The following is a 24,309-nucleotide window of genomic DNA, read 5'->3' as shown; positions in this document are numbered from 1 at the left end:
AAGTTTTTGCTTCAGAAGAAACCCCAAAACCCTAGTAGCATCATACTTCTGAACGAAGTATGCATAGTAATTGCAAACATCATGCATGATTTTATTGAACAAATGGGGTTGCATTCTATATTGACCTCGAAAATCAAAACTATAGTACAACGAATTTGGGATAAAGTAATCTTCTAAGATATTCTTATCCCGAGAATGCCTACATCTATCAACGTTCGGGCCACGGCTGACTTGTGAACCACGGTGGCCTTGACTTGATTGATGGAGCATGCCCACTGCCATGGTAACTTGATCATCATCTTCTTCCTCCTTCCTTTCTTCTTCAGCTCGTTTGCGCCTTCTTTCTTCAATTTCTCGCTCTTGCCTCTCCAACAACCTCATCGTGCAAGACATTGAGAGTAGAATGTGTTTTCTAAAATTTGAGAAATGAAAGGATAGAGAAGATATGGTGTGAGATGTCTGAGTTGAGGCTGTGGTTTTATAGAGGGATTTAGAAGATAGAGATGACACATGGCACAATTTTAGATGGTGTAAATCTTATCTAAAATATGAGATTTGTATTTTATAATAAATATTGACATGTGGCAACAGAGAATCTTATCCGAAAATCTTATATGAAATTTGATATGTGAATTTTATAATAAATATGGACACATGGCAACCGAAAATCTTATCTGAAATATGAGGTGTGAATTTTATAATAAATATTGACACATGACAACCAAAAATCTTGTCCAAATTAATCGTTTAAGTATTTTTTTTTTTTTAAAAGTAAATAGTATTTGCCCTTTGCCATGGCAATGAGTGGAAACACAACAAGCCTTTTGCAATGACTAGCACTATTCACATGAATAATAACAACAATTGCCTCCCGTATCTCTTTGTCATGGCAAATGGATAAAAATGCTCTAAGGACACTAATTTCCTTGCACCCGACATTTCTTGGGTGTTGGAGCTCTGGACTCTCATATTTCACACAATTACATAGCATGGGTCAACTTGTTCAAGGGACCCTTGTTTTTGCCACATGGTAGATATTAGCACTTGGTATTTTTCATATTTAGTTTCCTCCAACATTTAAAGTGAATATTGTGAGTTTCAAGCAAAGAAGAAACTTAAAAAACCAAAAATTGAAATAAGTTATGTAACCTCTTGTTCTTTTATTTTTATTTTTGAGGGGAAGCGATGGGTTTCATTCCATTCAACTGTAGAAGTGTGTACCAAAGGGCATGTAAATGTGGCCTCGTTAAAACCTTCCCGAAGAAAACCACATGGGAAAAACCCTGGGGTAGGAAAGAGTACCACACATGCCATCATACAATACGAAATCTAGAAACAAGGGAATTAAAGAGAGTCTGCCACTAAAGCATCATACAAAACTATTGGGGGATTCCAGAACCACTCAGCCGCCCCAAGAGAGTGTAATGCCATTCTAGCAAGTCTGGCAGCAGCTTCATTAGCCTCTTTGCTCACATGTTGTAACGATATATTGTCATGCTGCGCTAGTAATAGTTTGCAGTCACCAACTAAACAACCCAAGTGGGACAAGTCCTGTGATACTTGGCTTAGAACATTAACAACTCCTTGACCATCTCCTTCAATGAGCCGCTGCACAGTAGGCCATCTTTGGGCAAATAGAAGCCCCTCTTTTAAGGCTAGTAATCTTGAGTGTAGATGGTTGGAGACCCCCTGAACAGCCATCATTTTACAAGCAAGGAAAGTGCCTTCATGGTCACGAACCACAAGTCCAATCCCTTCATTTCCCGTCGCAGCTCGAAACGCCCCCCCAAGGTTGATTTTGATAACCCTTAAGGGAGGACGCTGCCATTTCGCCTTGACTTGAGACGGAGGAATCAGAGAGTGGCGTTGAAGCTCATAAGATTCATGCAGCAGCCGGATGGCTCCACTAACAATTTCTACCACACTCCGCCGACGTTCATTCCAAACCACTTGGTTACGTTCGTTCCACAATGCCCACATACACATCATTACTTGCTCCAACTCAGTGGCTGACAGGGTGAGGGCAACACCTTGGAACCAAGCTCTGAGATCCACAGCCACCATCCTCTGAAGAAAATTCCAACAAGAGCAGTGACGCCAAACCGCTTCAGCTATAGGGCATTGCACGAATACATGAAAGCCAGTTTCCTCCTCACCACAAAACACATATCCCCCCAGCTCATCGATGCCTCTCCTCATCAAATTTACCTTGGTGGGTAGAATATTTAGCACGGCTCTCCAAATAAAGATGTGAACCTTCGGGGGAACAAGAACCTCCCACAATTTTTTCCAGACCGGCACACCAATCCCATTGGCCATACCATTTGTTTGAGCGATTTCCCCCCCAAGTTGGAGTAGATACTGCCTTGCTACTTCATATCCGCTCTTAACCGAGTAATGGCCATGTCTCTCAAAGTGCCAAATCAAAGTATCCGGTGGCTGGCGAAAACTCAAGGGAATTTTATGTATGACTGCCGCTTCTTCCATAGAGAACCAATCTTGTATAATGTTTGTCTTCCATTGCAATGTAACTGGATTAATAAGGAAACTGACACAAGTGTTATCATGCTCCGCCACTGGCGTAGACAGGACCTTGAAAGAATCTGGAGTTGGCAACCATCTATCAGCCCAAATACGAACATTGTGACCGTTACCAATTCGCCAACGGAATCCTCTCTCGAGGACCATTTTAGCCTCGCACAGGCTTCTCCAAACATAAGACGGGGAGTTACCCAGAGGGGCTTCCAGGATGGAGCAATCCTTATAGTAACGAGCTTTGAGAAGGCGGGCAACCAGCGAGTGTGGGTTATGAAACACCTGCCATAATTGCTTGGCTACCAGAGCCAAATTAAAAGCATAGACGCTCCGAAAGCCAAGACCACTGATCGGTTCATAATTGTATATCATTTTGTACCCTTCTAGCTTATGATTTGGTTATGTTTTTGAGTTAAACTTGTGCTTTTAATCCTTTTTGTGTTTATCTTTCAGTTCATTGAGCTTTAGGTAATAATGATGGCTTTAGAGAGCATAATTCATGCAATTCAAGCATGTTAAGGCCTAATTTGGATGAATGGATGAAGAGCTTAAAGACAAACTCATTTTGGCTACAGCCCCCTGCCAGTCCAGTTCCGTAGGTCATATTGCAAGCTTTGTTTCAACAACCTACATAGCTCGAATGAGGCCACCTTCTTCATGGAAGTTGTTCCAATTGGTGTGTACTATAACATATCCAAAATTCAGCCCCATTGGATAAATCTGGAGTCCGTTACCTAGCAAATACAGAACCATGCTCAGGATGGATCTTATCAGCGCGCAAAATGAGTTAGCAATTTGTTTTGGCCTTAACTTCCTCCTCCGACCTTGGATTGGCCCAAATAACATATGGCTGGAAAGAAGACATTCTGAACTTCAATTTCGAGTGCTTAAAGTCCTAATTTGATTAAGAGAAGCCCAAGTTGTAAGCCCTTGAAGTTGCTGGTCATGCTGACCTCAGCATGTGCTGGTTGGATGCTTGGTCATGGTGAGCTAGGTATGAGCTATCATTTCTGGTTGGAAGCTTGGTCATGGTGACATGAAGATGAGCTAGGGCTGCTGGTGGGATCTATTGGTGAAGTGCATCACCCAATTTAGATTTTCTAATACAAGTGCATCAACCATTTCAGATTTTATAAAACAAGTGTTGTATGCATTAGCCATATTGAATTCAGATTTTCACTTCCCCTAGGCCTATAAATAGGGAAGTTCTCTAAGCTTGTAAACACACCCCAAGGGGGGGAGCTCTCAAACACTTCTCTAGAGCTCCCTTCCCTTCTCTCCCTCAAATTCTCTTAATTTTGCTTTCTAGTTCTCAATTCTAGCTTTCCTTTTGCTTCTTAGTTGTAATTTATTTTTCTTTGTAATGTAAATTCTTTTCTTAAGTTTTCAAGTTTAATTAGTTTCCAAGTTTCAATTATGGTTTTTGTTCTTATTCATTATGCTTATAAGTTAATATGCTAGTTTGAATGATTGATCACCATTTAGGCTTGCATGTTAGCTATCTTGGTTTGAATTAAGAGTATACACCATGCTTTAATTCGAATTGAACTATGAATAGGAAGACAAGGTTAGACAACAAATGATCAAATTAGGGAATTAGGAACACAAGGTTATGACCACACACCATGGCTTAATCATACTTTAGCTAGAATCAATCCATTAATCTAAATTGAACTTGGGAACTTATCTACTTGAGTTAGTTATTTTCTTTCTTCCTTGTTTTATTTATTTCCTTTCTTTTTCATTTCTGTTTTGTGTAGGGAAAATGAATTGAATCATTCAATCACCAATCCTCGTGGGATCGACCTCGCACTTACATACGCTATACTACCGAACGGCTCGTGCACTTGCGAGTATCACAAGTTGAGGATGCAACTGAATCCATTTTGGTGCAGCTGTATCCACACAACAACCACCCTCATGTTTTTCCAGCTTACCCAATGGATTTTTTGCCTCCCTTCTTGCTCCCCCCCACTAGTAAGTAGCCATTAGTTGTTGGATTTCCTCACACAAGAATTTAGGAATAAGAAAGCAGCTCATCAAATATATGGGCACTGCCTGTGCAATCACTTTCAAAAGGACTTCTTTGCCAGCAAAGCTTAATAACTTTGCCTTCCAGCCTTGAATTTTCTTCCATATGCAATCTTTAAGATAGTTGAAACATTGTCCCCGAGATCTGCCAATGTGAGTAGGCAGACCCAAGTATCTGTCATGCTGGTCTACTCACCTAACTCCCAATATGGTTGCAAAATAATCCTGGTCTTCCCGCTCCATATTTCGACTAAAGGATACACAACTTTTATCTAGGTTTATTTTTTGACCTGACACCTGCTCATAGCATTGGAGAATTTCTTTCAACTGTACACAGCCATTTTGACTTGCCTTTAAGAACAGGAAGCTGTCATCAGCAAAAAGGAGATGGCTAACAGTGGGAGCTCCCTGACACAGGCTAACACCTTAGAGGGCACCATTATGTTCAGCCTGCAAGATTAGACTCGAGAACGCCTCAGCACATAAGAGAAATAAATAGGGTGAGAGAGGGTCACCTTGCCTGAGGCCACGTTGTGGAGTGACATAACCAACCGGGTTTCCATTCAACAGGAAAGAGTAGGAAACTGTCGTCAGACATGCCATAATTAAATGGACCCAACGCCGATCAAATCTCTAGCATCAAGGACTCCAGGAAATTCCATTCCACTCTGTCATAGGCCTTACTCATATCTAGTTTAAGAGCCATATAACCCTGCCTACCTTGTGTTTTTTTTATGCATGAAATGGAGCAGCTCAAAAGCCACAATGGAGTTGTTTGAGATCATTCGTCCAGAAACAAATGCACTTTGTGAGTCACTAATCAAAGAAGGAAGGATAACTTTCAATCGATTAGCCAGGACCTTAGCCCCAATTTTGTAAAGAACATTACACAAACTGATTGGGCGCAATTGTGTCATGTTTTTTATATCAGGGACCTTGGGGATGAGAGACACATGGGTATAGTTTATCCGTTTCAACAATTGACCTGTTCGGAGGAAGTGTAGGACCGCTGCCACCACATCGACACCAACCACATCCCAGTACTTTTGGTAGAATAAAGGAGAAAAGCCATATGGACCTGGGGCTTTGGATGGGTGCATCTGGAAGAGTGCATGTTTGACTTCTTCAGCTGTGAAGTCAACTAAAAGCCTCTGGTTCATCTCATCTGACACACGTCCTCTCATCACCTCATTCACCGCCTCAAAATCTGTGTTCCCATTCGAAGAAAAAAGTTTTTGGAAATAGTGTACCACTGTTTTTTCCAACTCGGGTTCTGTCGTTTGCCATCTGCCATTCTCATCTTCCAATCCAGAAATAGTATTCCTTCGTTTACGACTTGAGGCTTTATAGTGGAAAAATTTAGTATTCCGGTCACCCGCTTTCAGCCAAAGTGCTCGAGATCGTTGATGCCAATAAATTTCATTTTTTGCCATAAGCGAATCTAGTTGTGCAGTGAGTTCCTTCCTGGTCTCAACCGTTTGAGGGGTTGTGGGGGCTTCCAGCAGCTCACCTAATTTTGTCTGGATGGTTTTAATTTGATGTGGAAGGGAGCCAAACTCGCTTCTACTCCATCCCAATAATCGGAGCCGGGTTCTCTTTAATTTTTCAGTAACTGCCTTTGGAGCAGTACCACTTGTGGACCTGAGCCATTCCTCCCTTATTGTCTCCATACAATTCTCATGCTGTACCCACATCTCTTCGAAACAGAATAGTTTCCGGCGCTTGGCATTGGATAAAATGCTCTTGCTCATTGTAATTTTGATAGGCAAGTGATCAGACTTCGTGGGGTTTAAGTGTAAGACTTTCGTGCCAGGAAAGCGCTGACACCATTCTGTAGTAGCTAGAGCACGGTTAAGCCGGACTCGAATCTCCTCCGGACTATTCCTCCACCAGGTGTACTTTGGTCCAGAAAAACCCAAGTCCTTGAAGCCACAATCATCCACAGCCTGTCGGAACCCTTGCATTTGTCGTGCCCCTCTAGTCCTGCCACATATCTTCTCATCCGCTGTTAAAATTTCGTTGAAGTCGCCACAACATAGCCAGGGCAGTGAATTTATTGCTCCCATCCGGATCAACAGGTCCCATGAGCGGTGACGTTCCCCTGTAACGGGACAACCATAGAAACCTGTGAAGCGTCATCTTCCCTGTACACCTAAAACTTCCACCTCTGTATCAATATGGTTATTGCTGGCAGACCTCAGAGAAACAGCTAACTCATCTGTCCACATCAAACAAAGGTACCCGGAGGCACCATTACTCTCTACCATAATACATTGACAAAAGCCCAGCTTGAGACGAACTGATTCCATAACAGTCTTGGAACATCGTGTTTCACAAAGAAACACAATTTTGGGATCCTCATTACGGACAAGACACCGTAATGCTTCAACTGTCCAAGGATTCCCAAGCCCTTGGCAGTTCCAACTTAGAAGATTCATAGCGCCCGGCGGGGCTGGGCACCACCAGCTCCCACCGATCTCAGCGATGAAGAAGAAGAGACAGAAGGCAAGCATCGCCTATTCTGCCCTTGTGTTGTCTCAGTAATGTCTGTCGAGGAAGCATGTTGCGTAGATACAGCTGCACCAAAATGGATTCAGCTGCATCCTCAACTTGTGATACTCGCAAGTGCACGAGCCGTTCGGTAGTATAGCGTATGTAAGTGCGAGGTCGATTCCACAGGGATTGGTGATTGAATGATCCAATTCAGTTTTCCTACACAAAACATAAATAAAAACAAAAGAAACAAAACAAGAAGAAAGAATGTACATTACAAGAAAAATAAATTACAACTACGAAAACATTAAGGAAATTAAGAGAACTTTGAGGAAGAGAAGAAAGTGTTGAGAACTTTGAGAGGGAGAAGAAAGTATTGAGAACTTGGAGGATTTTGGAAGAACATGTGTTTGAGAGCTTTGAGGATTTTGGAAAGGTTGAGACATGTGTTTGAGAGATTTGGAGACTTTTGGAAGAGAGGAGAGATGTGTTTGAGAAAGAGAAGGGAGGAGTGTTTGGGAACATTGAGAATTTGATGAAGGAATGGGAGAAGTGTTTGGAGAGTGTTTGAGAATATGTAGGCTTTTTGGAGAAGAAAGGAAAGTGGTGTTTGGGAACTTTGTGGATTTTGGAAACTTGGAAAATTTGAGAACGTAGAGACGGGAGGAGAAAGTGTTTGAGAAGTTTGGAGAATGTTTATGAACTTGGAGAATTTGAGAACTTAGGGAAGGGAGAGAAGGGTGTTTGAGAAGTTTAGAGAATTTGATGAAGGAATGGGAGAAGTGTTTGAGAACATGGGGAATTTGGAAGAGAATGGGAATTGTGTTTGGGAACTTTGTGGATTTTGGAAGAGAGAGTGTTTGGAAAATTGGAGAACTTTGAGAACTTTGGAAGGGAAGAGACATGTGTTTGAGGAATTGGAGAATGCTTGGAAGAGAATAGAGAAGTGTTTGGGAAGTGTTTGAAGATTTAGTAAAAGGATCATATTACAACAATTGAGAACTACAAAGGGAAATTAAGAGAATTTGAGGGAGATAAGGGAAGGGAGCTCTAGAGAAGTGCTTGAGAGCTCCCCCCCTTGGGGTGTTATTACAAGCTTAGAGAACTTCCCTATTTATAGGCCTAGGGGAAGTGAAAATCAGAATTCAATAAGACTAATGCATACAACACTTGAATTATAAAATCTGAAATGGTTGATGCACTTGTATTAGAAAATCTGAAATGGGTGATGCACTTGTATTAGAAAATCTTGAATTGGTTGATGCACTTCACCACTAAATCCCACCAGCAGCCCTAGCTCATCTTCATGTCACCATGACCAAGCTTCCAACCAGAAATGATAGCTCATACCTAGCTCACCATGACCAAGCATCCAACCAGCACATGCTGAGGTCAGCATGACCAGCAACTTCAAGGGCTTACAACTTGGGCTTCTCTTAATCAAATTAGGACTTTAAGCACTCTAAATTGAAGTTCAGAATGTCTTCTTTCCAGCCATATGTTATTTGGGCCAATCCAAGGTCGGAGGAAGAAGTTAAGGCCGAAACAAATTGCTAACTCATTTTCCGCGCTGATAAGATCCATCCTGAGCATGGTTCTGTGTTTGCTAGGTAACGGACTCCAAATTTATCCAATGGGGCTGAACTTTGGATATGTTATAGTACACACCCATTGGAACAACTTTCATGAAGAATGTGGCCTCATTCGAGCTATGTAGGTTGTTGAAACAATGCTTGCAATATGACCTACGGAACTGGACTGGCAGGGGGCTGTAGCCAAAATGAGTTTGTCTTTAAGCTCTTCATCCATTCATCCAAATTAGGCCTTAACATGCTTGAATTGCATGAATTATGCTCTCTAAAGCCATCATTATTACCTAAAGCTCAATGAACTGAAAGATAAACACAAAAAGGATTAAAAACACAAGTTTAACTCAAAAACATAACCAAATCATAAGTTAAAAGGGTACAAAATGATATGTAATTTATGCACCGATCAAAGCACCCCTTTTACCAGTGTTGTTATGAATCCCTGTATTCCCGGTATCATGAGGACTCTTCGTACTGTTATGAGGCCTGGAGATCTTCCTTCCTGCATGTGGTCTCTTAGATTTAATTTTTGCCTCCTTTGTGATTCTTTGAATAATTGGGCTAAGCCCAAAAGGATCCTCTTGAGCTATATTCTCCATGAAGCCCCTTTGCTGTTCAATAATCACTTTAGGCCCATGTTGGTCAGCCGCTATCCCATCTGCATTGATCAAATGCTCAGTAGAAATGGAGCATTGATTAGGGGAAGTCCTCCCACATGAGCAATTAGTGGCCAAAAGGGTGGCTATTGGAGGATCCTGAGTTAAGGCTACATTAACGTCCGAGTAACTCGGAGAGTGCGTCGAATCTGTATTACAATCCGCAACCGTCGGGACCACCAACCCTGCATTAATTGCTCCAATTAACTTCTCCTTCTCCTCAGCCTCTCCACGAACGTTCAAGTCAGGCAATAATTGATTTTCTTCAATCGTAGCACCTCCCACAAACGTTTCACCCGCAATCAAGGTAGAATCATGATTTGTAACCGTCCCCACCATTGGATCATTAATTGGCCCTAAAGGCGAATCCAAGTCAGCCCTAGTCGAATCCCCACCGTCTCAGGGTCCTCTGCCGCCGTCATTGGGATTCACCGGTGCTTCCTCTTCCTCTGACATACTGTCACTCGGGCCTCGTCTCAACCATGCCATTGGCGACGGCAGTCCACTTCGACAACCCTGGGGTTTACGGAAATCTGGCCCATAGACATCCTCCTGGAACCACTTGCCATAAGGCTTGGCCAGATCATCCTTGTTATCTCCATTGAACTTGGCATGCTCTTTCTCAATATGATCGAACTTACCACAAAGATAGCAGGTGTGTGGAAGTTTTTCGTAGCGTAGGTCCACCCACTGGGCTGTGGTTTGTCCTCCAGGGAGTCGCACTGGCATACACCTTCGAAGAGGTTTTGAGATGTCAATGCCTACTCTGATGCGCAAATAACTTCCGTAGCAATCGTTCCTTTTGCTTTGATCAGTGACTACAAAGTTGCCCAATGCAGTCCCTATCTCCTTTCCCATGGCAGCCGTCATGAAAACTAATGGAAGGCCATGTACCTGAATCCAAAACTCCTGTTTGTGCAAAGGAATGCGGGAGGGGTCTATCACATCATCTGCTTCAGTCATCACTAGCAAATAGTGGTTGAAGGTCCAAGGTCCCTGTTGCGTAGATTCAGCTGCACCAAAATGGGTTCAACTGCATCCTCAACTTGTGATACTCGCAAGTGCACGAACCGTTGATAGTTTAGCGTATGTAAGTGCGAGGTCGATTCCACAGGGATTGGTGATTGAATGATCCAATTCAGTTTTCCTACACAAAACATAAATAAAAACAAAAGAAACAAAACAAGAAGAAAGAATGTACATTACAAGAAAAATAAATTACAACTACGAAAACATTAAGGAAATTAAGAGAACTTTGAGGAAGAGAAGAAAGTGTTGAGAACTTTGAGAGGGAGAAGAAAGTATTGAGAACTTGGAGGATTTTGGAAGAACATGTGTTTGAGAGCTTTGAGGATTTTGGAAAGGTTGAGACATGTGTTTGAGAGATTTGGAGACTTTTGGAAGAGAGGAGAGATGTGTTTGAGAAAGAGAAGGGAGGAGTGTTTGGGAACATTGAGAATTTGATGAAGGAATGGGAGAAGTGTTTGAGAACATGGGGAATTTGGAAGAGAATGGGAATTGTGTTTGGGAACTTTGTGGATTTTGGAAGAGAGAGTGTTTGGAAAATTGGAGAACTTTGAGAACTTTGGAAGGGAAGAGACATGTGTTTGAGGAATTGGAGAATGCTTGGAAGAGAATAGAGAAGTGTTTGGGAAGTGTTTGAAGATTTAGTAAAAGGATCATATTACAACAATTGAGAACTACAAAGGGAAATTAAGAGAATTTGAGGGAGATAAGGAAAGGGAGCTCTAGAGAAGTGCTTGAGAGCTCCCCCCTTTGGGGTGTTATTACAAGCTTAGAGAACTTCCCTATTTATAGGCCTAGGGGAAGTGAAAATCAGAATTCAATAAGACTAATGCATACAACACTTGAATTATAAAATCTGAAATGGTTGATGCACTTGTATTAGAAAATCTGAAATGGGTGATGCACTTGTATTAGAAAATCTTGAATTGGTTGATGCACTTCACCACTAAATCCCACCAGCAGCCCTAGCTCATCTTCATGTCACCATGACCAAGCTTCCAACCAGAAATGATAGCTCATACCTAGCTCACCATGACCAAGCATCCAACCAGCACATGCTGAGGTCAGCATGACCAGCAACTTCAAGGGCTTACAACTTGGGCTTCTCTTAATCAAATTAGGACTTTAAGCACTCTAAATTGAAGTTCAGAATGTCTTCTTTCCAGCCATATGTTATTTGGGCCAATCCAAGGTCGGAGGAAGAAGTTAAGGCCGAAACAAATTGCTAACTCATTTTCCGCGCTGATAAGATCCATCCTGAGCATGGTTCTGTGTTTGCTAGGTAACGGACTCCAGATTTATCCAATGGGGCTGAATTTTGGATATGTTATAGTACACACCAATTGGAGCAACTTTCATGAAGAATGTGGCCTCATCCGAGCTACGAAGGTTGCTGAAACAAAGCTTGCAATATGACCTACGGAATTGGACTGGCAGGGGGCTGTAGCCATAATGAATTTGTCTTTAAGCTCTTCATCAATTCATCCAAATTAGGCCTTAACATGCTTGAATTGCATGAATTATGTTCTCCAAAGCCATCATTGTTACCTAAAGCTCAATTAACTGAAAGATAAACACAAAAAGGATTAAAAGCACAAGTTTAACTCAAAAACATAACCAAATCATAAGCTAGAAGGGTAAGAAATAATATACAATTATGAACCGATCAGTCCCCCACCTAGAATTTTCGCTCTGTCTTGTCGTGAGGAAAAAGCAAACATGAACAAATCATCCTCCAAGGTCACAATCTCAACCCGGGCCTTTGGTCTCCATAACATCACCATAGTTCGCTTAAACACCTCCTTGTTAAAAGGTGTCTTCATGAGGACTTTGCCGACTAGGAGGAACTTTGTAGTTTGAAGCAGCCCAGCATTACCTCGTTCGACCACCAATTCTCGTTGTTCCTCCTCAGTCAACGCAAATTGAGAAGCAAAATGGTTTACCAACTCTTCCATGTGTGCCCACCTATACTCCAAGACCTCTAACGTCCACTTGAAGAGAACACTCTGAATCTCACACACTTTCTCTGTCGTCTTGACCTGTTATGCTCTCCTAGAGAAACCCTAGAGAGAATCTTTCATGGAGTTGATTTGAATTTAGATCCCCATGTCCCAACTAGGCAGTTTTCCCCCTTGTTCTTTTAATATACAAAAGACACATATTAGAGGTAATATCAATACACACTGCATGATATAGAATTCATTAGCCTTTAGTTGACTTTATATTGCAGTCAATAACAGATATAATGTGATGTGAGCATAACTAACAAGCAACCCCGCAAGTCAAAAATGAGTGGCTATAAGAACTGGGCCCAGCCCTTTTTTTTCTTGTGGGCTTCAAGCACATTGTTTTGGCTTTACCCATTGACCATGATGTCATATTTCCTGAAGCATTTTAACCAAATGTCGTTGCATGATAATGAGTAATGACTTTGATTATAATATTAAATAATATATAGATTCTGCATTTTGTTTTAGTGCTCAACGAATTAAACAAGTGGGGGCCTGGCCTGACGATATAATAGACAAACTTGTCTTTGTTATAATATAACTATGAATCTTGTCCTGTTACTGTTACATTAGTTTTCGAATAATAAGGGAGATGTCAAATACCAAACATCAAATGTAAATTTGATGGCTGATGTGGCAATTTGACATTTTACACAGCTTTATACTCCACCCGATATGTCAAATTAAATTATTATTTTATTACATTTTAGTGTCGATTTATTTTTAATTAAAAAAAATAGAAAATAAAAAAAAATAAAATATTCATTTGACATCTTGCTTTTGGGATGTCAAAAATAACATCTCAATCTTCAGCCTTCATTCCACATCAGCTTTGACACATCGGTTGGAGTGTGTGAGATGTTATTTCTACCTGTTAAATGTCTATATGGCACTTTTGACATATCGGTTGGAGATGCTTTAAAGCATGTTGATTTAATTTTTTTCAAATTTGATTAAGGAATTAAATCACCATCTAATTTGTATTATCTCCTTGTCTTACAAACCTTGCACGCCAACTACAATGCTAAGTTTGACAACTTCATTGCATAATTCAAGGATTAGGGTTCCTTGTGTTCTCCGGCACTGATAAACTCTTATATTCGTACCAATCAACATTGAGTATGTCTAGTGATATTATTCATATAACCCAATTAATATATTAAATTGACTTGAATGGAGCCAAGCCTTTCGTTTGGTACCAACTTGTGCATAGTGCTTTGTATGGCCCACTCAACCCAGAAAGCTTTATTCCCTCTATTTATTTTTTATTTTATTTTTTGGTCGAAATCTTTTCATTTTCTTTAGGGATGATTTCTTCTTGTTACTTTTTTATCTTAAATTTTCGGAGGAAAGAAAAAACCTTGGATGATGTAAATAAATGAAGGCAACAAAATATAGTTCAATAGAAAAGGACATTGACTTATATATCAGTGGTCTCATAATCAAATTCTCCGATATGCTTGCATCACAAAAAATAAATGAATAGATAAAAGAGAAAATTAGTATTTCGATAATCCAAAGAAGAAAAAACCAACCAAAGCTTAAAGTCAACGGTTTGACTGTTCAGCATCAGTAGAGCCGGAGCATCCCATATATCCCATCCGCTTTAACAGTCTCTTTTTCTCTATGTTTTTTGAGGTCCAATAAAAAGCATCAGTTCTTTTGTTGGCCTCAATTTAATAGGTTAAATCGCACGCACCAAACATAAACACATAGCTTTTGCTATTGCTGTGCCGTTGTATTCTTCTACTACTTGTAATAGAGACTGACCCGATTCAGAAACTTCAACGAAGCAACCCAGCTCGCTCGCTTGCTCTCACTCACAAATTTCAGAGGCAGAGAGAGAGAGAGTCAGAGCGAGTCACAAACTCCTTGACTCGGTTCTCTGCGAACATAAACATCCATTGCCTTCTTCTTCAGCTCATCTGACTCTACTCAGTCAAAATGAGTACAGTCGTGCAGGTAATTCGTCTCTCTAATTAAATTGACCCGCGTTCGTGTTTATTTTAATCTGGATTTGCGTTAGCTTATTATGATAATGCTTTCCTTAATTAGGGTTTCACCAAGTCACTTGCCATGACTGTGCTCTCTGAGATCGGCGACAAGACCTTCTTCGCAGCTGCGGTTAGTCTATATGATTGCACTTTTATTTTATTTTATTCTTTTGTTTTGCTTGTTTTTGAATTCTACAAGTTTGAATAACAATCTAATTGCACTTCAAGAAGAAAATATGAATTAATTCGGAATGTACAAGATTTTGGATTCAATTCTATCAAGAACATATTTGATACGGGCAGAGCTTGAGCTTACTACTTCTGAAGGACAATATAAGTTTTGAGAACACCTATATGAGCTGCTAATTAGTTTTGAAAAGCATCCCTCTAGTTTTGCGTTGAAGACTTTTTAGTAACTTATTGAGCATCTTATGGTATATATGTATGTATATATTTGTGCCCCTGAGTTTCCTTTACAAAGTCCCGTTAGTAGGAACCACAGCCCGGAATTCTTTTTATTCTATCCATATACTATTTTCTGTGTAGTTATCTAACAGTATGATGTTTGCTTGAAGATCCTCGCAATGCGCCATCCTAGGAGACTTGTTTTGTCTGGTTGCCTAGGAGCTCTGATTGTAAGCATTTTCTTCCCACTTCATATATGTTTACTTTGTTGTTTTGGATCTTGCATGTTTCTTTTTTGAGGCCTCACACATATCTCAAATTTTCCTTGAGTTTTAGGTGATGACTATTCTTTCTGTTCTTGTCGGTTTGGCTGCTCCAAATCTGGTAAGCACTCTGATTCTGCCACCCTGAAATATATGACTGAGATTGTCATATATTTCTATTACTTCTCTGTTCTCATATGAATACTGAACACACTGTGATCTTAAATTACACAGCTCTCACGGAAATGGTCCCATCACATAACAACATTGTTGTTCTTTGGGTTCGGGCTATGGTCCTTATGGGATGCTTTTAAAGAAGATGGGTAATTAATTTTCTTTTTGGTATTTATTTTATTGTTTGCTGCTTGTAGTGGAGTTTAATTCTGGTTTACCCTACAGGGACGATGATGAGTTTGCAGAAGTTGAAGCAAAATTGGTTGGTTTTTCAATTTTTTATTCGTGTCTTACATTCAACTCAAATCCTTTCTGACTTCACCCATGGGGTGTCATTAGGATGCTGATCTAAAGGCTAACGGAGAAGCCACCAAAAAGAGTAGTAAGGTACTCCAACAGTTTAATAATCTTTTGCATTTGAATGAGCTCGACTTATTCTCCCCCCCACCCTCTCTCTCTCTCTCTCTCTCTCTCTAACACACACACACACACACACACACACACACCATTATTTCACTTATGATTGTCACCATGTTTTTCAACTTTCAATTCATCATGGTCACTTGAAATACAATATGCAATTTACTGTTCTATAAGATTCATCATGGTGTTTTTTGTTTTTCTAATAATCTGTGGAAATTTTTGGCTTCCCAGGACGATGATGACTTGAAAAAGCAGAAACGTTCGTTTCTCTTGCAGTTCTTCTCACCAATTTTTTTGAAGGTTATATTTTCTAAGGATTATGAAATTAAATTTTTTGCACAACTAACTATACTTAACAGCTTCTATCATGCTCATTATGCAGGCCTTTTCCATTACTTTTTTTGGTGAATGGGGTGACAAGAGCCAGGTGAGCATTTGCCCTGATGAATAGATGTTTTATTGATGGTTGCTTCAGCACGATTTGGTTTTGAACTTCTATCCTTTTAGCTAGCTACCATTGGTCTGGCTGCAGATGAGAATCCATTAGGTGTGGTTCTTGGTGGAATCTTGTAAGTGCCCATCCTTTTATTTATTGAACATGCTCTGAAATTGTGTTCTGTTACATGACTTCCTCTTATTTCCTTTTCTCATTCCCTCTTCAGTGTGACCAATTATTATTTTTCTTCATTTTTAGTCTTGTCCTTTTCACAATTGTGTCTGTCTTTGAATGCATATTTTGATGAACATGTTCTGATGGTTTTGAATGATTAATGGCCCATCTTGGATCAGTGATATGTAAAAGTCTTACTATATGAATTTATTTTGGTCTGATAAGTATTACATTGATACCTTTATATGCATGAAGTGGCAATGCTGGGCACAACACGAGATATGGATTATTGTTGGATATGTGTTTCATATGCCTATTTGTTGGTTAATATTTCGTCAAACAGCATAGGAAAGGGCTATCAGCATAGGATTTCTTTTATGTATTCTATTCCTTATGCTTTCTCAATTTGCTTCAATTATGATCATATAAGCTCGTGTGACCGTGTGAGTTCATGTACTGATGTGAAGCTTATTTGTTATACAAGAATGCTACTTCATTTGTTTCCTAGTGTCCTTAGGTGTGGGGATTAAACAAATTTAGATACCACCATGCACTCTCATTCTTAGAATTCTCTTTCCTTCCTTTATTTAATTGTTTTTGCCCTAGTTACTGATTGTGCTTCCCTTTTTTCTCTATTATTATTTTTTTTTTTCAGAGGACAAGCATTGTGTACCACTGCTGCTGTCCTTGGCGGAAAGAGTTTGGCATCTCAGATATCTGAGAAAATAGTAATTCTATGCACCTCCATTTTGGTTTTAACATATTATAGTTATCGTTATATATCATATATGCGACCTCTAGGCAATATGTAGCATTTCCACTTGTAAGTGGCAACTGTTTTGTTTCAGGTTGCTTTATCAGGCGGAATTCTTTTCATTGTTTTTGGAATCCAATCCTTCCTTTCAACAGTTGAGGCATGATACCTAGAGTCTGATTAACGATTAGTAAGTACACGATGCTGGATACAACGAGCTCACGCACGCACACACGAGCGCAGCTCACACAAACACACACAAACACACACACATACACACGTCTTAGATACTGCCAGTCTGCATGTGTAATTTCTGATGATGACTCTGCCTTGTCCTAATCTGCTGATTCAGGGATTGAAGGATGATTTAAAGAACTTATATCTACACACCGTGCAAGGGATCATTTACAAGCATTGCATCGTCAGTATTTATTAGAGGGATGAGAGCCTCTCATATATGAACGTTAAGATTCAAAGAGTTATTGTTTACAAGATCCACACCAAACCAATGTTACACTCTGGAATCATTGATGAGAACATCTCCGCTCTACTCTGTTGCATGCTACTCCAATAAATCTTACATTAACATTGATATATCTATATTATATAAATATTCACTCGGATTATGTTATGACCTTACTTTATATGAGGATTAGTTTGGTGTCGACCAAAAAACGAGGATTAAATTGAGTAGATAAACTAGCATAGATGTATGCATTTAGAACATCGATTTTAAGATCCAAAGCAATCTGCTTTGCCTAGTTGATCCACCCGCAAAGTAATCTCTGTTTAGCTCATCCCAATGAATCTGTCGCCAAATACAAATGCATTCGTACAATCCGATAAAGTGAATCAAGATTTGAAATCTAAATTCAAATTCAAATCCTGCAATCCACTTGGGATGATGAATTTGAACAGATTTATTTGAGTGGAACCAACATGAAAACCCCTAAATTTTTACAGCGAATTTGGACTAATAGGAAGAACGGAGCTCATGCTATGGTCCACAATAACAAACTAAACTAGCACGCATAAATCAAGACCGAACAACATGGTTAAAGGAGATTACAGTTGCCGGACCAGGTGTAAAAAATTTGAGAGTCCACACTTCCACCTAAACTCAGTCTAAATCCCTTGTAACAAGGCTCATAATCACGTGTTAATCTTAAGATACCACGTTGTTTTTCATGACAGTGACAGTGTGTGCCATGAATGTGGTCAGCAAGTAAACAAGTTGATTAAATGTAAAGCACCATGAAAGCAGCAGGCCACTGTAACTCAGAGGAAAATAGTCCAAATTCATACTTTAAACTGAGCCACTTTTTATTGAACTACCATCTCTCGTCTTAATGAGACCACAGGATGACCAAGATTCATAAAAATATGGGAACTGGGATTATGTACAGCATCTGAAGCTCAGAGGCAATTCTTCACAGCAATTGGGTTCTACCATGCATGTCATTAACATCCGCTGCCACTTGCAGGTTCGATTGAACTCAGAAGCCCGTTGTGCCTCAGTTGCATGCAGTGTTCTTCAGCATCAGCCTGAGCGCATATGATCACTATTGACAAGCCATTATGGTGTGCTTCTTGCATAATATTAACAGCATTATCAAGGGACATCCCTGGGATAACCTTCATCAGTACTTGCACAACATATTCCCGTTTGTTGTAGTTGTCATTGTGCAAAATTACACGGTATGGAGGAGCTGTTTTCCTTGATTTCCTAAACAATTTGGACAGTCTAATATTAATTCCCATTTGACACAACAAGATACACACAGGTAAACTCTCTTTGCAGCATTTTAGTGTTAAACAAGGCACTTGTACGGTGTAAAGATATAACTTCATATTGCCATGTACACAATATAAGAAAATAGCAGGTTAAAATTGAGCCAATACCTCAAATCAAACTCAGAATCACGCGCAGGAGTTGTTTTTTCTATAATTGGCCTTTCCAACAACCCTCCTCCTTTACCAGGTCCTGTTGCTGATACAGCCATGGGAATGCCAAGATTGGTGCATGGTCCTTTACAAAGAGGGTGTCTGTCTCCTGCTAAACATATTTTATCAAGAAAATTTTACCGATCGGAATCACTCTTGCATCTACATTTTAAAGGATAAAGCAACACTACAGCAATGCACTATTCATACTAACCAATCTCTGATTGAAAAAGTAATTTAGCAATCGAAACAGAAACAGAGAGATGAAAAAAGATACAAAGATAACATAATACAGAACCACCCCAACATGTGCATTTTACAAGCACCGCAGATAAAATATAAAGAGTTTGAAAACCCAGATCTTTAGAACTGGCTCTCCAATTGGTCGAAAAGATAAAATATACTGAAATTGTAGCAAACACTCTAACCCTAGAGATGCTAGATCTCCATAATTGCACAAAATCCTTTAAACAATTTTAAGGAAACCAACACAACACGTGGGTGGCATCACATGCACCCGGCGGCAGTGGCAAGAAATCCAAAAATTGCCACTTGCATTACTCGATCTTACATTAGCAAAACTGAAACTCCATAACTCCCAAAGGAGAACATATAAGAAACCCGCCCAAGTTTATGTACAAGCACACAATGAACTAACTTGCAGTACACATGACAATCCCAAATCTGCCCTACCTCCTCAATATCGAAAATTTGATTCAATTTTGTTGCGAAAAAGTTTCTTGTAATCAAACCTTTAGATTCGTCACAACATATATGCACCCTTACACATACAATTCTCACCAATTACATAATTCTTTGGCAGCATCAACTAATCTTATACATTGTATATGTAATTATAGCTACGTGATCATTTGGGTTTTTCTTGGCAGTTCATTTTTCTGTAAAAGAAGTGTGGAACACTTCCATTTTACCCAGAAAAATAAAAGTACCCAAGTGGGAGAAGTGTGTTAGATAAAAATTTCATAAGCTGATAGAACAGATGTAGAGGGCAACAAGCTCAATCCAAAAATAAGAAAACAATAAAGAAAATCACAAGGATTTACGAGAATAAAGCTTTGAAATTGAAGGAGATAGCAAGTCTACTCCTGCAGCAGCTTACGAAATTAAAGATTTTGATGCAAACCCAAAATCTAAAAGAGGGCATGAATTTATGGAAAAGAGAGAAACCTGGTTTAGGATTGAAGACGTGGTTAGGGGAGAGAGGTAGTCTCCCACATATCGCAGTCTCCATGACTCTCTTTCTTTGTCTTTCTGTGAAATGTGTCGCGTGGTTTATTTATTTATTGGAATTTTCTCTCTTTTGGGTCTCTAACCGAAATAACAAGAAAACGATCGAACTGGCGAGTCTGGTGTGGTGGAGGTGGACTGCTGGTTTTCACAATTCACATGAGACGTCGTTTTGAGCCCTGCCAAGAACGAACAAAGATTTTCATCACTGATTTTTTTTTCTTACTTTTTTCTCCTTTCGTATTTTGAATGAATAATCTTATTTATAATTCAAAAATGTGAATGTGAACGACAGGAATTTCTACTAAGTGGCAACCAGGCAGGTCACAGGTGTTTCCGAAAATAAAAAATGATGTTTGGTAATTTCAGGTATTTATCTTTTCCCTACGTATTGCATAAACTATCGAACTTCATTTTAGTTTAAACCATATTTTCATAGGATAAATTCAGGTGATTATTATGATTTTGTTTGTTTCTAAACCAAATTTTAAATGGGCTTCTTATGACTGTTGAGGTCCAACCTATTACAACCTCCTTTTCCTTGGGCTTTAATGAGAATGTGGGTTTTCTGGTATTTTTAAGCTTCTTTCAAGAACAAAAGAAGTTGTTGATGTCTGTTTTTTTTCTTCAAATTTAAAATACAAGCGATATTGCGAGAGAGAGGTTTGTTTCGTTAAGAATTGCATCTATGTAATATAAATGGAGCAATTTCATGTGGTGGTATATGAATTTTGCTGCCTCAAATTTTTCATGAAACTATAACATATAGCTCTCGCTAAAAGTTGCTCCAAAACCAAAAAGTATAATGACTTGAAATTGCTTCTGGTCAGGGAAATGAACAACCGAAAAAATTGCTTGGTAGCTTGGCAGGTAGGTAGATAGGGAGGAAGGATCGGTGAAGGAAGAGAGATGACATAACATTTTAGGCCGTACAAGAGTAAGTCTATCCTCAACATGATAATAATACATACTTCTGGTCCAATTAATGACATAATAAACATTCGCCCCTCATTAATTAATTATGTGTAGAAACGATACGTAGATGCATCAGTGATGATATTCCGGAAGCCACCAACTGTGGAGGCCAACATGATGAACATTCCAATCAAGATGCAAGCCTGCAAATTTCAAACACAAACTCATCACTAAAATATATATTATCATGCAATAAATAAACTTATTTGAAGAATCTCTCAACTGAAGCTCTATATATATATATATTTGGCTTACCCAGTTGACGAGCCATTGGAGGCTGAATCTCTTTGGTTTCTTAATGATAAGCCACATTATAGAAGGAAGCTGTAAGAAAGAAAAATGCTCAATTCAAGAAGCTGTTGTACAATTAACAGATTAAGAAATGAATTATTAGCGAGAGAGGCTTACGAAATATGAAGTGGGGGCAAAACCAAATCCACCAAAGAAACCAAGTAGGTCCCCAAAGAAAGGGAAGGTCACTCCAACGAATAATGTAAATGCTGCAACATATTAAAGTTTTAATCAACCACAAATAACAAAATTAATCACTCTCTGTCTCTTAAATCAGAGCCAAAATGGGGAATTAATCTCACCAACATAAGCTGATCTTGTGATTAGTCTGAGTGCAATTCCTGGTGGGAAGTTCACTTTTTTCACCATCAAGCTCTCCAGCATGTCAAAAACAGGCATAGCATAAACCTGCACAGTTTTTTTTGTTCTTCTTCAAATTAGTCACATTACATCCTTAACCTTAATTAGGTAACTCTCTCTCATATTATTACTTAATTAAGCTGCTAAGTGCTGAGAGCAGAGTGGTGAGTCAGCAGTTTGACCTGGTAGCTGCCAATGACATGGACGACGACCATTAAGTTAGCAGCAGCAATGAGCCATGAAGGTTTCTTAAGATCCATGAGCACATTGTCATCAACATCTTGACCAAAAGCCCAGTACCCAATAAGGGCCACTGGGAAATAGCAAATGGCATTGATGAAATAGGCTCCGAGGGCACCTTTCCACATGGGTATCCTCGAAGGCTTCTCGGGAGTTGATGGAATTGTGGCCTGAATTTCAAGGGCCACTGCATGCCCTGCAAATGCAAACGAGATTTGACCCAACGCATTGAACACCCTGAACATGTAATCTGCTGGGCTCGTTTTCTTGTATGCGTAGCTTACATTTTCAACCCGACCTTTGCTTAAGCAACCAGCCCAGGCTATAGTTGAATAACTGCAAATTAATCAAGCAAGTTTGTTAACTTGCCTTCTAAGGTTTCTCTTGTTAAGTGAGTCAAATTTAATAGGGTTTTAGAAAGGGTGACTTGACTGACTGCTCTAATTGTTGTTCTAAAACAAAATCAGAAAACCAACTTAGAGAAAGAATTAAGAAACTAATTACCTTAGTGACATGACCGCAGCAGCTAGAGAAATACCAGCGACGGAGTTGAAATTAGGAAGCTGAGAAAGAAAGAAATGGAGAGAGCCAAAGATGACAATCCAGTATGATTGCTTGATGGGTGTGCAGTTGGCACATGCCATCTCCACAAACTTCTTTAGACACTTTCCCCCGGTAACCATGTACACTATGTCACACCCAACCTGCACAATTAGCTGCTGTGGAAGCACAATCCATGGCCCCAATTTTGGTCCAAAGGCATGTCGACCCAGGTCTATATATCGATCGAACCTAGTCCCCGGGACACATTCGTGGAGTTGTATCATCTGCCACATTGTGTTCAAGGTCATGCACCATGATATTGCCAACACCATTGTCCCCGGACCCCTGAAGAAACAAAACCCAAAAAAAAAAGGAGGAAGAAAAGTGGTTTAGTCTATAACTACGACTACAAGGACAACTTGTCTCTTTTTGGTTTTGGTAATTTGAGGTATTTTTTGTACCATCCTAAGTAGGCCATGGCATAAGGCAGACTGAGAACACCGGCACCTATCATGGCAGTGACGGTGTGAAAGGTGGAGTACCACCATTTGGCTCGGCGAGTGGTGTCCTGATCCTCCCATTTGTCGTCTGAAACAACTTCCTGCCAGAGTTTGGAACATATAAATGATAAAACCAAAATCAAAATCAAACAGAGCTAAGATTGAAAAAAATTGTAAAGCTAGTTAGTTAGTAGTCTAGTACTGTTTTGTGTGAGTAGAGTAAAGAACGGTGACTGATGCTCACCTTTGGAGGAGGAGGAGAAGTTGTAACCATTTTTTCTTCTTTCTTTTGCAAAGAAGACAGAGAAACACTTTCAATGTGGGAGTTGAGTGATCGTCATCATGTATGTATGTAGTGGTTGATGACCCAAAATTGAGGATGGAACATAGAAAGAAATGTGGGATATGTACATTGCTTTGCCCCACTTGTGTATATTAATTTTTGTTGCCTTCCACTGGGACTCGTGCTTTTCAAGACTGATCAGATGAGCAACAAGACTGATCAGATGAGCAAATCATATAGGAAAAGCAGTAAAGACCCTTGCATACTTGGCAAAAGATGTTAACTCCCAACTTAAAATTATGTAGTGTTTTACTGAAGCTAAGGTTTGTGATTTTACTCCACCCACTTTAATGTTTGAAACAAAGGAATCTGAGGAGGACCCCATTTTGTCAAGCATCATGAAGCTCCCCTGTCAATTTTCTTTATGGAAAGTTCCTTTTATACAATTATTTTATTTCTATTCCGAGTATTGAACCAATGATAGAAAATAAAAAATAAAAAATTGTTGGTGGGTGAATGGATCCACCTTAAATTCAATCAGTACAATTATATAACATTACGGCTTTATAAAGAGAAGAGGGCATAGTTTGAGGGATAATGATTAAAGACCAAGGATGCTCTTCTTCATGGGTAGTTGGTGGTGTCTATTTCTTTTCTTCTTTTTGAGTGTCCCCAGCCACTTTGCACGCCCAGAGGTGACTGCTAGCCACTGATTACCACAAAATTAAAGGTTAATTATCATGTTTTGTTTAATCTTACGCTAACTCAACGTCACACATATATCACAGAAAATTATGATAATGATATTAGAAATGCAACTAGGTTTCAACTTTCATTCATGTTGAACCAACAAGTTCACACGTTGTTCAATAAGCTTCTTCTTTCTTGATATGTGCATGCGTGTGAGGGTGTAAATAGTGATTACAAATCAAACAAGTACACCAAAACTTTGGCTTAGGAAAG

At 39.5% G+C, this 24,309-nt stretch overlaps 4 protein-coding genes across 5 annotated transcripts; 1 reads left to right on the top strand and 3 right to left on the bottom strand.

Moving 5' to 3' along the window:
- Positions 1–9,703: 9,703 nt before the first annotated feature.
- Positions 9,704–10,267, bottom strand: LOC148297868 (uncharacterized). The gene has a single exon (XM_088248741.1). The coding sequence runs from the start codon at positions 10,265–10,267 to the stop codon at positions 9,704–9,706; it is 564 nt and encodes a 187-aa protein (XP_088104867.1).
- Positions 10,268–13,968: 3,701 nt separating this feature from the next.
- LOC110757106 (GDT1-like protein 4) lies at positions 13,969–17,593 on the top strand. The gene is made up of 13 exons (XM_021958649.2): positions 13,969–14,301; positions 14,395–14,463; positions 14,909–14,968; positions 15,075–15,122; positions 15,236–15,324; positions 15,401–15,437; positions 15,515–15,562; positions 15,830–15,898; positions 15,981–16,025; positions 16,106–16,167; positions 16,864–16,936; positions 17,057–17,152; positions 17,315–17,593. Exons 1-12 carry the CDS (start codon positions 14,284–14,286, stop codon positions 17,126–17,128), a joined length of 690 nt encoding a protein of 229 aa, XP_021814341.1. The 5' UTR covers positions 13,969–14,283; the 3' UTR covers positions 17,129–17,152; positions 17,315–17,593.
- A 671-nt stretch (positions 17,594–18,264) lies between these two features.
- LOC110757107 (ATP-dependent Clp protease adapter protein CLPS1, chloroplastic) lies at positions 18,265–20,405 on the bottom strand. 2 transcript variants are annotated; one of them, XM_021958650.2, is made up of 3 exons: positions 20,095–20,405; positions 18,865–19,018; positions 18,265–18,688 (listed from the first exon to the last, which is right to left on the bottom strand). In XM_021958650.2, exons 1-3 carry the CDS (start codon positions 20,156–20,158, stop codon positions 18,424–18,426), a joined length of 483 nt encoding a protein of 160 aa, XP_021814342.1. In that variant the 5' UTR covers positions 20,159–20,405; the 3' UTR covers positions 18,265–18,423. The 2 variants fall into 2 exon arrangements, with proteins under 2 accessions (XP_021814342.1, XP_021814343.1); XM_021958651.2 differs by having other exon boundaries at positions 18,865–19,015.
- Positions 20,406–20,936: 531 nt separating this feature from the next.
- Positions 20,937–23,661, bottom strand: LOC110757103 (Transmembrane amino acid transporter family protein). Its single transcript, XM_021958647.2, has 8 exons — positions 23,308–23,661; positions 23,025–23,164; positions 22,525–22,908; positions 21,963–22,356; positions 21,723–21,828; positions 21,538–21,629; positions 21,385–21,453; positions 20,937–21,272 (listed from the first exon to the last, which is right to left on the bottom strand). The coding sequence occupies exons 1-8, from the start codon at positions 23,335–23,337 to the stop codon at positions 21,174–21,176; spliced, it is 1,314 nt and encodes a 437-aa protein (XP_021814339.1). The 5' UTR covers positions 23,338–23,661; the 3' UTR covers positions 20,937–21,173.
- Between the last annotated feature and the right edge of the window lie 648 nt (positions 23,662–24,309).

Source organism: Prunus avium, chromosome 1 (genome assembly GCF_965620075.1).
Source record: "Prunus avium chromosome 1, drPruAviu1.hap1.1, whole genome shotgun sequence".
In the NCBI taxonomy this organism is placed as follows: domain Eukaryota; kingdom Viridiplantae; phylum Streptophyta; class Magnoliopsida; order Rosales; family Rosaceae; genus Prunus; species Prunus avium.
Note: the sequence above shows the minus strand (reverse complement) of the source record. Positions and strands in the feature narration are given on the sequence as shown.

Coding starts and splice junctions, on each gene's coding strand:
- LOC148297868 (XM_088248741.1), bottom strand. CDS start 10,267: ATGACTGAAGCAGATGATGTGATAGACCCCTCCCGCATTCCTTTGCAC.
- LOC110757106 (XM_021958649.2), top strand. Junction 14,464..14,908: donor AGACCTTCTTCGCAGCTGCG/GTTAGTCTATAT, acceptor GTTTGCTTGAAG/ATCCTCGCAATGCGCCATCC. Junction 15,899..15,980: donor TCTCACCAATTTTTTTGAAG/GTTATATTTTCT, acceptor CTCATTATGCAG/GCCTTTTCCATTACTTTTTT.
- LOC110757107 (XM_021958650.2), bottom strand. CDS start 20,158: ATGGAGACTGCGATATGTGGGAGACTACCTCTCTCCCCTAACCACGTC. Junction 19,019..20,094: donor CGTCTTCAATCCTAAACCAG/GTTTCTCTCTTT, acceptor AAATATGTTTAG/CAGGAGACAGACACCCTCTT. Junction 18,689..18,864: donor GATTCTGAGTTTGATTTGAG/GTATTGGCTCAA, acceptor CAAATTGTTTAG/GAAATCAAGGAAAACAGCTC.
- LOC110757103 (XM_021958647.2), bottom strand. CDS start 23,337: ATGGTTACAACTTCTCCTCCTCCTCCAAAG. Junction 21,630..21,722: donor CACAAGATCAGCTTATGTTG/GTGAGATTAATT, acceptor AATATGTTGCAG/CATTTACATTATTCGTTGGA. Junction 21,273..21,384: donor TCCAATGGCTCGTCAACTGG/GTAAGCCAAATA, acceptor TGAAATTTGCAG/GCTTGCATCTTGATTGGAAT.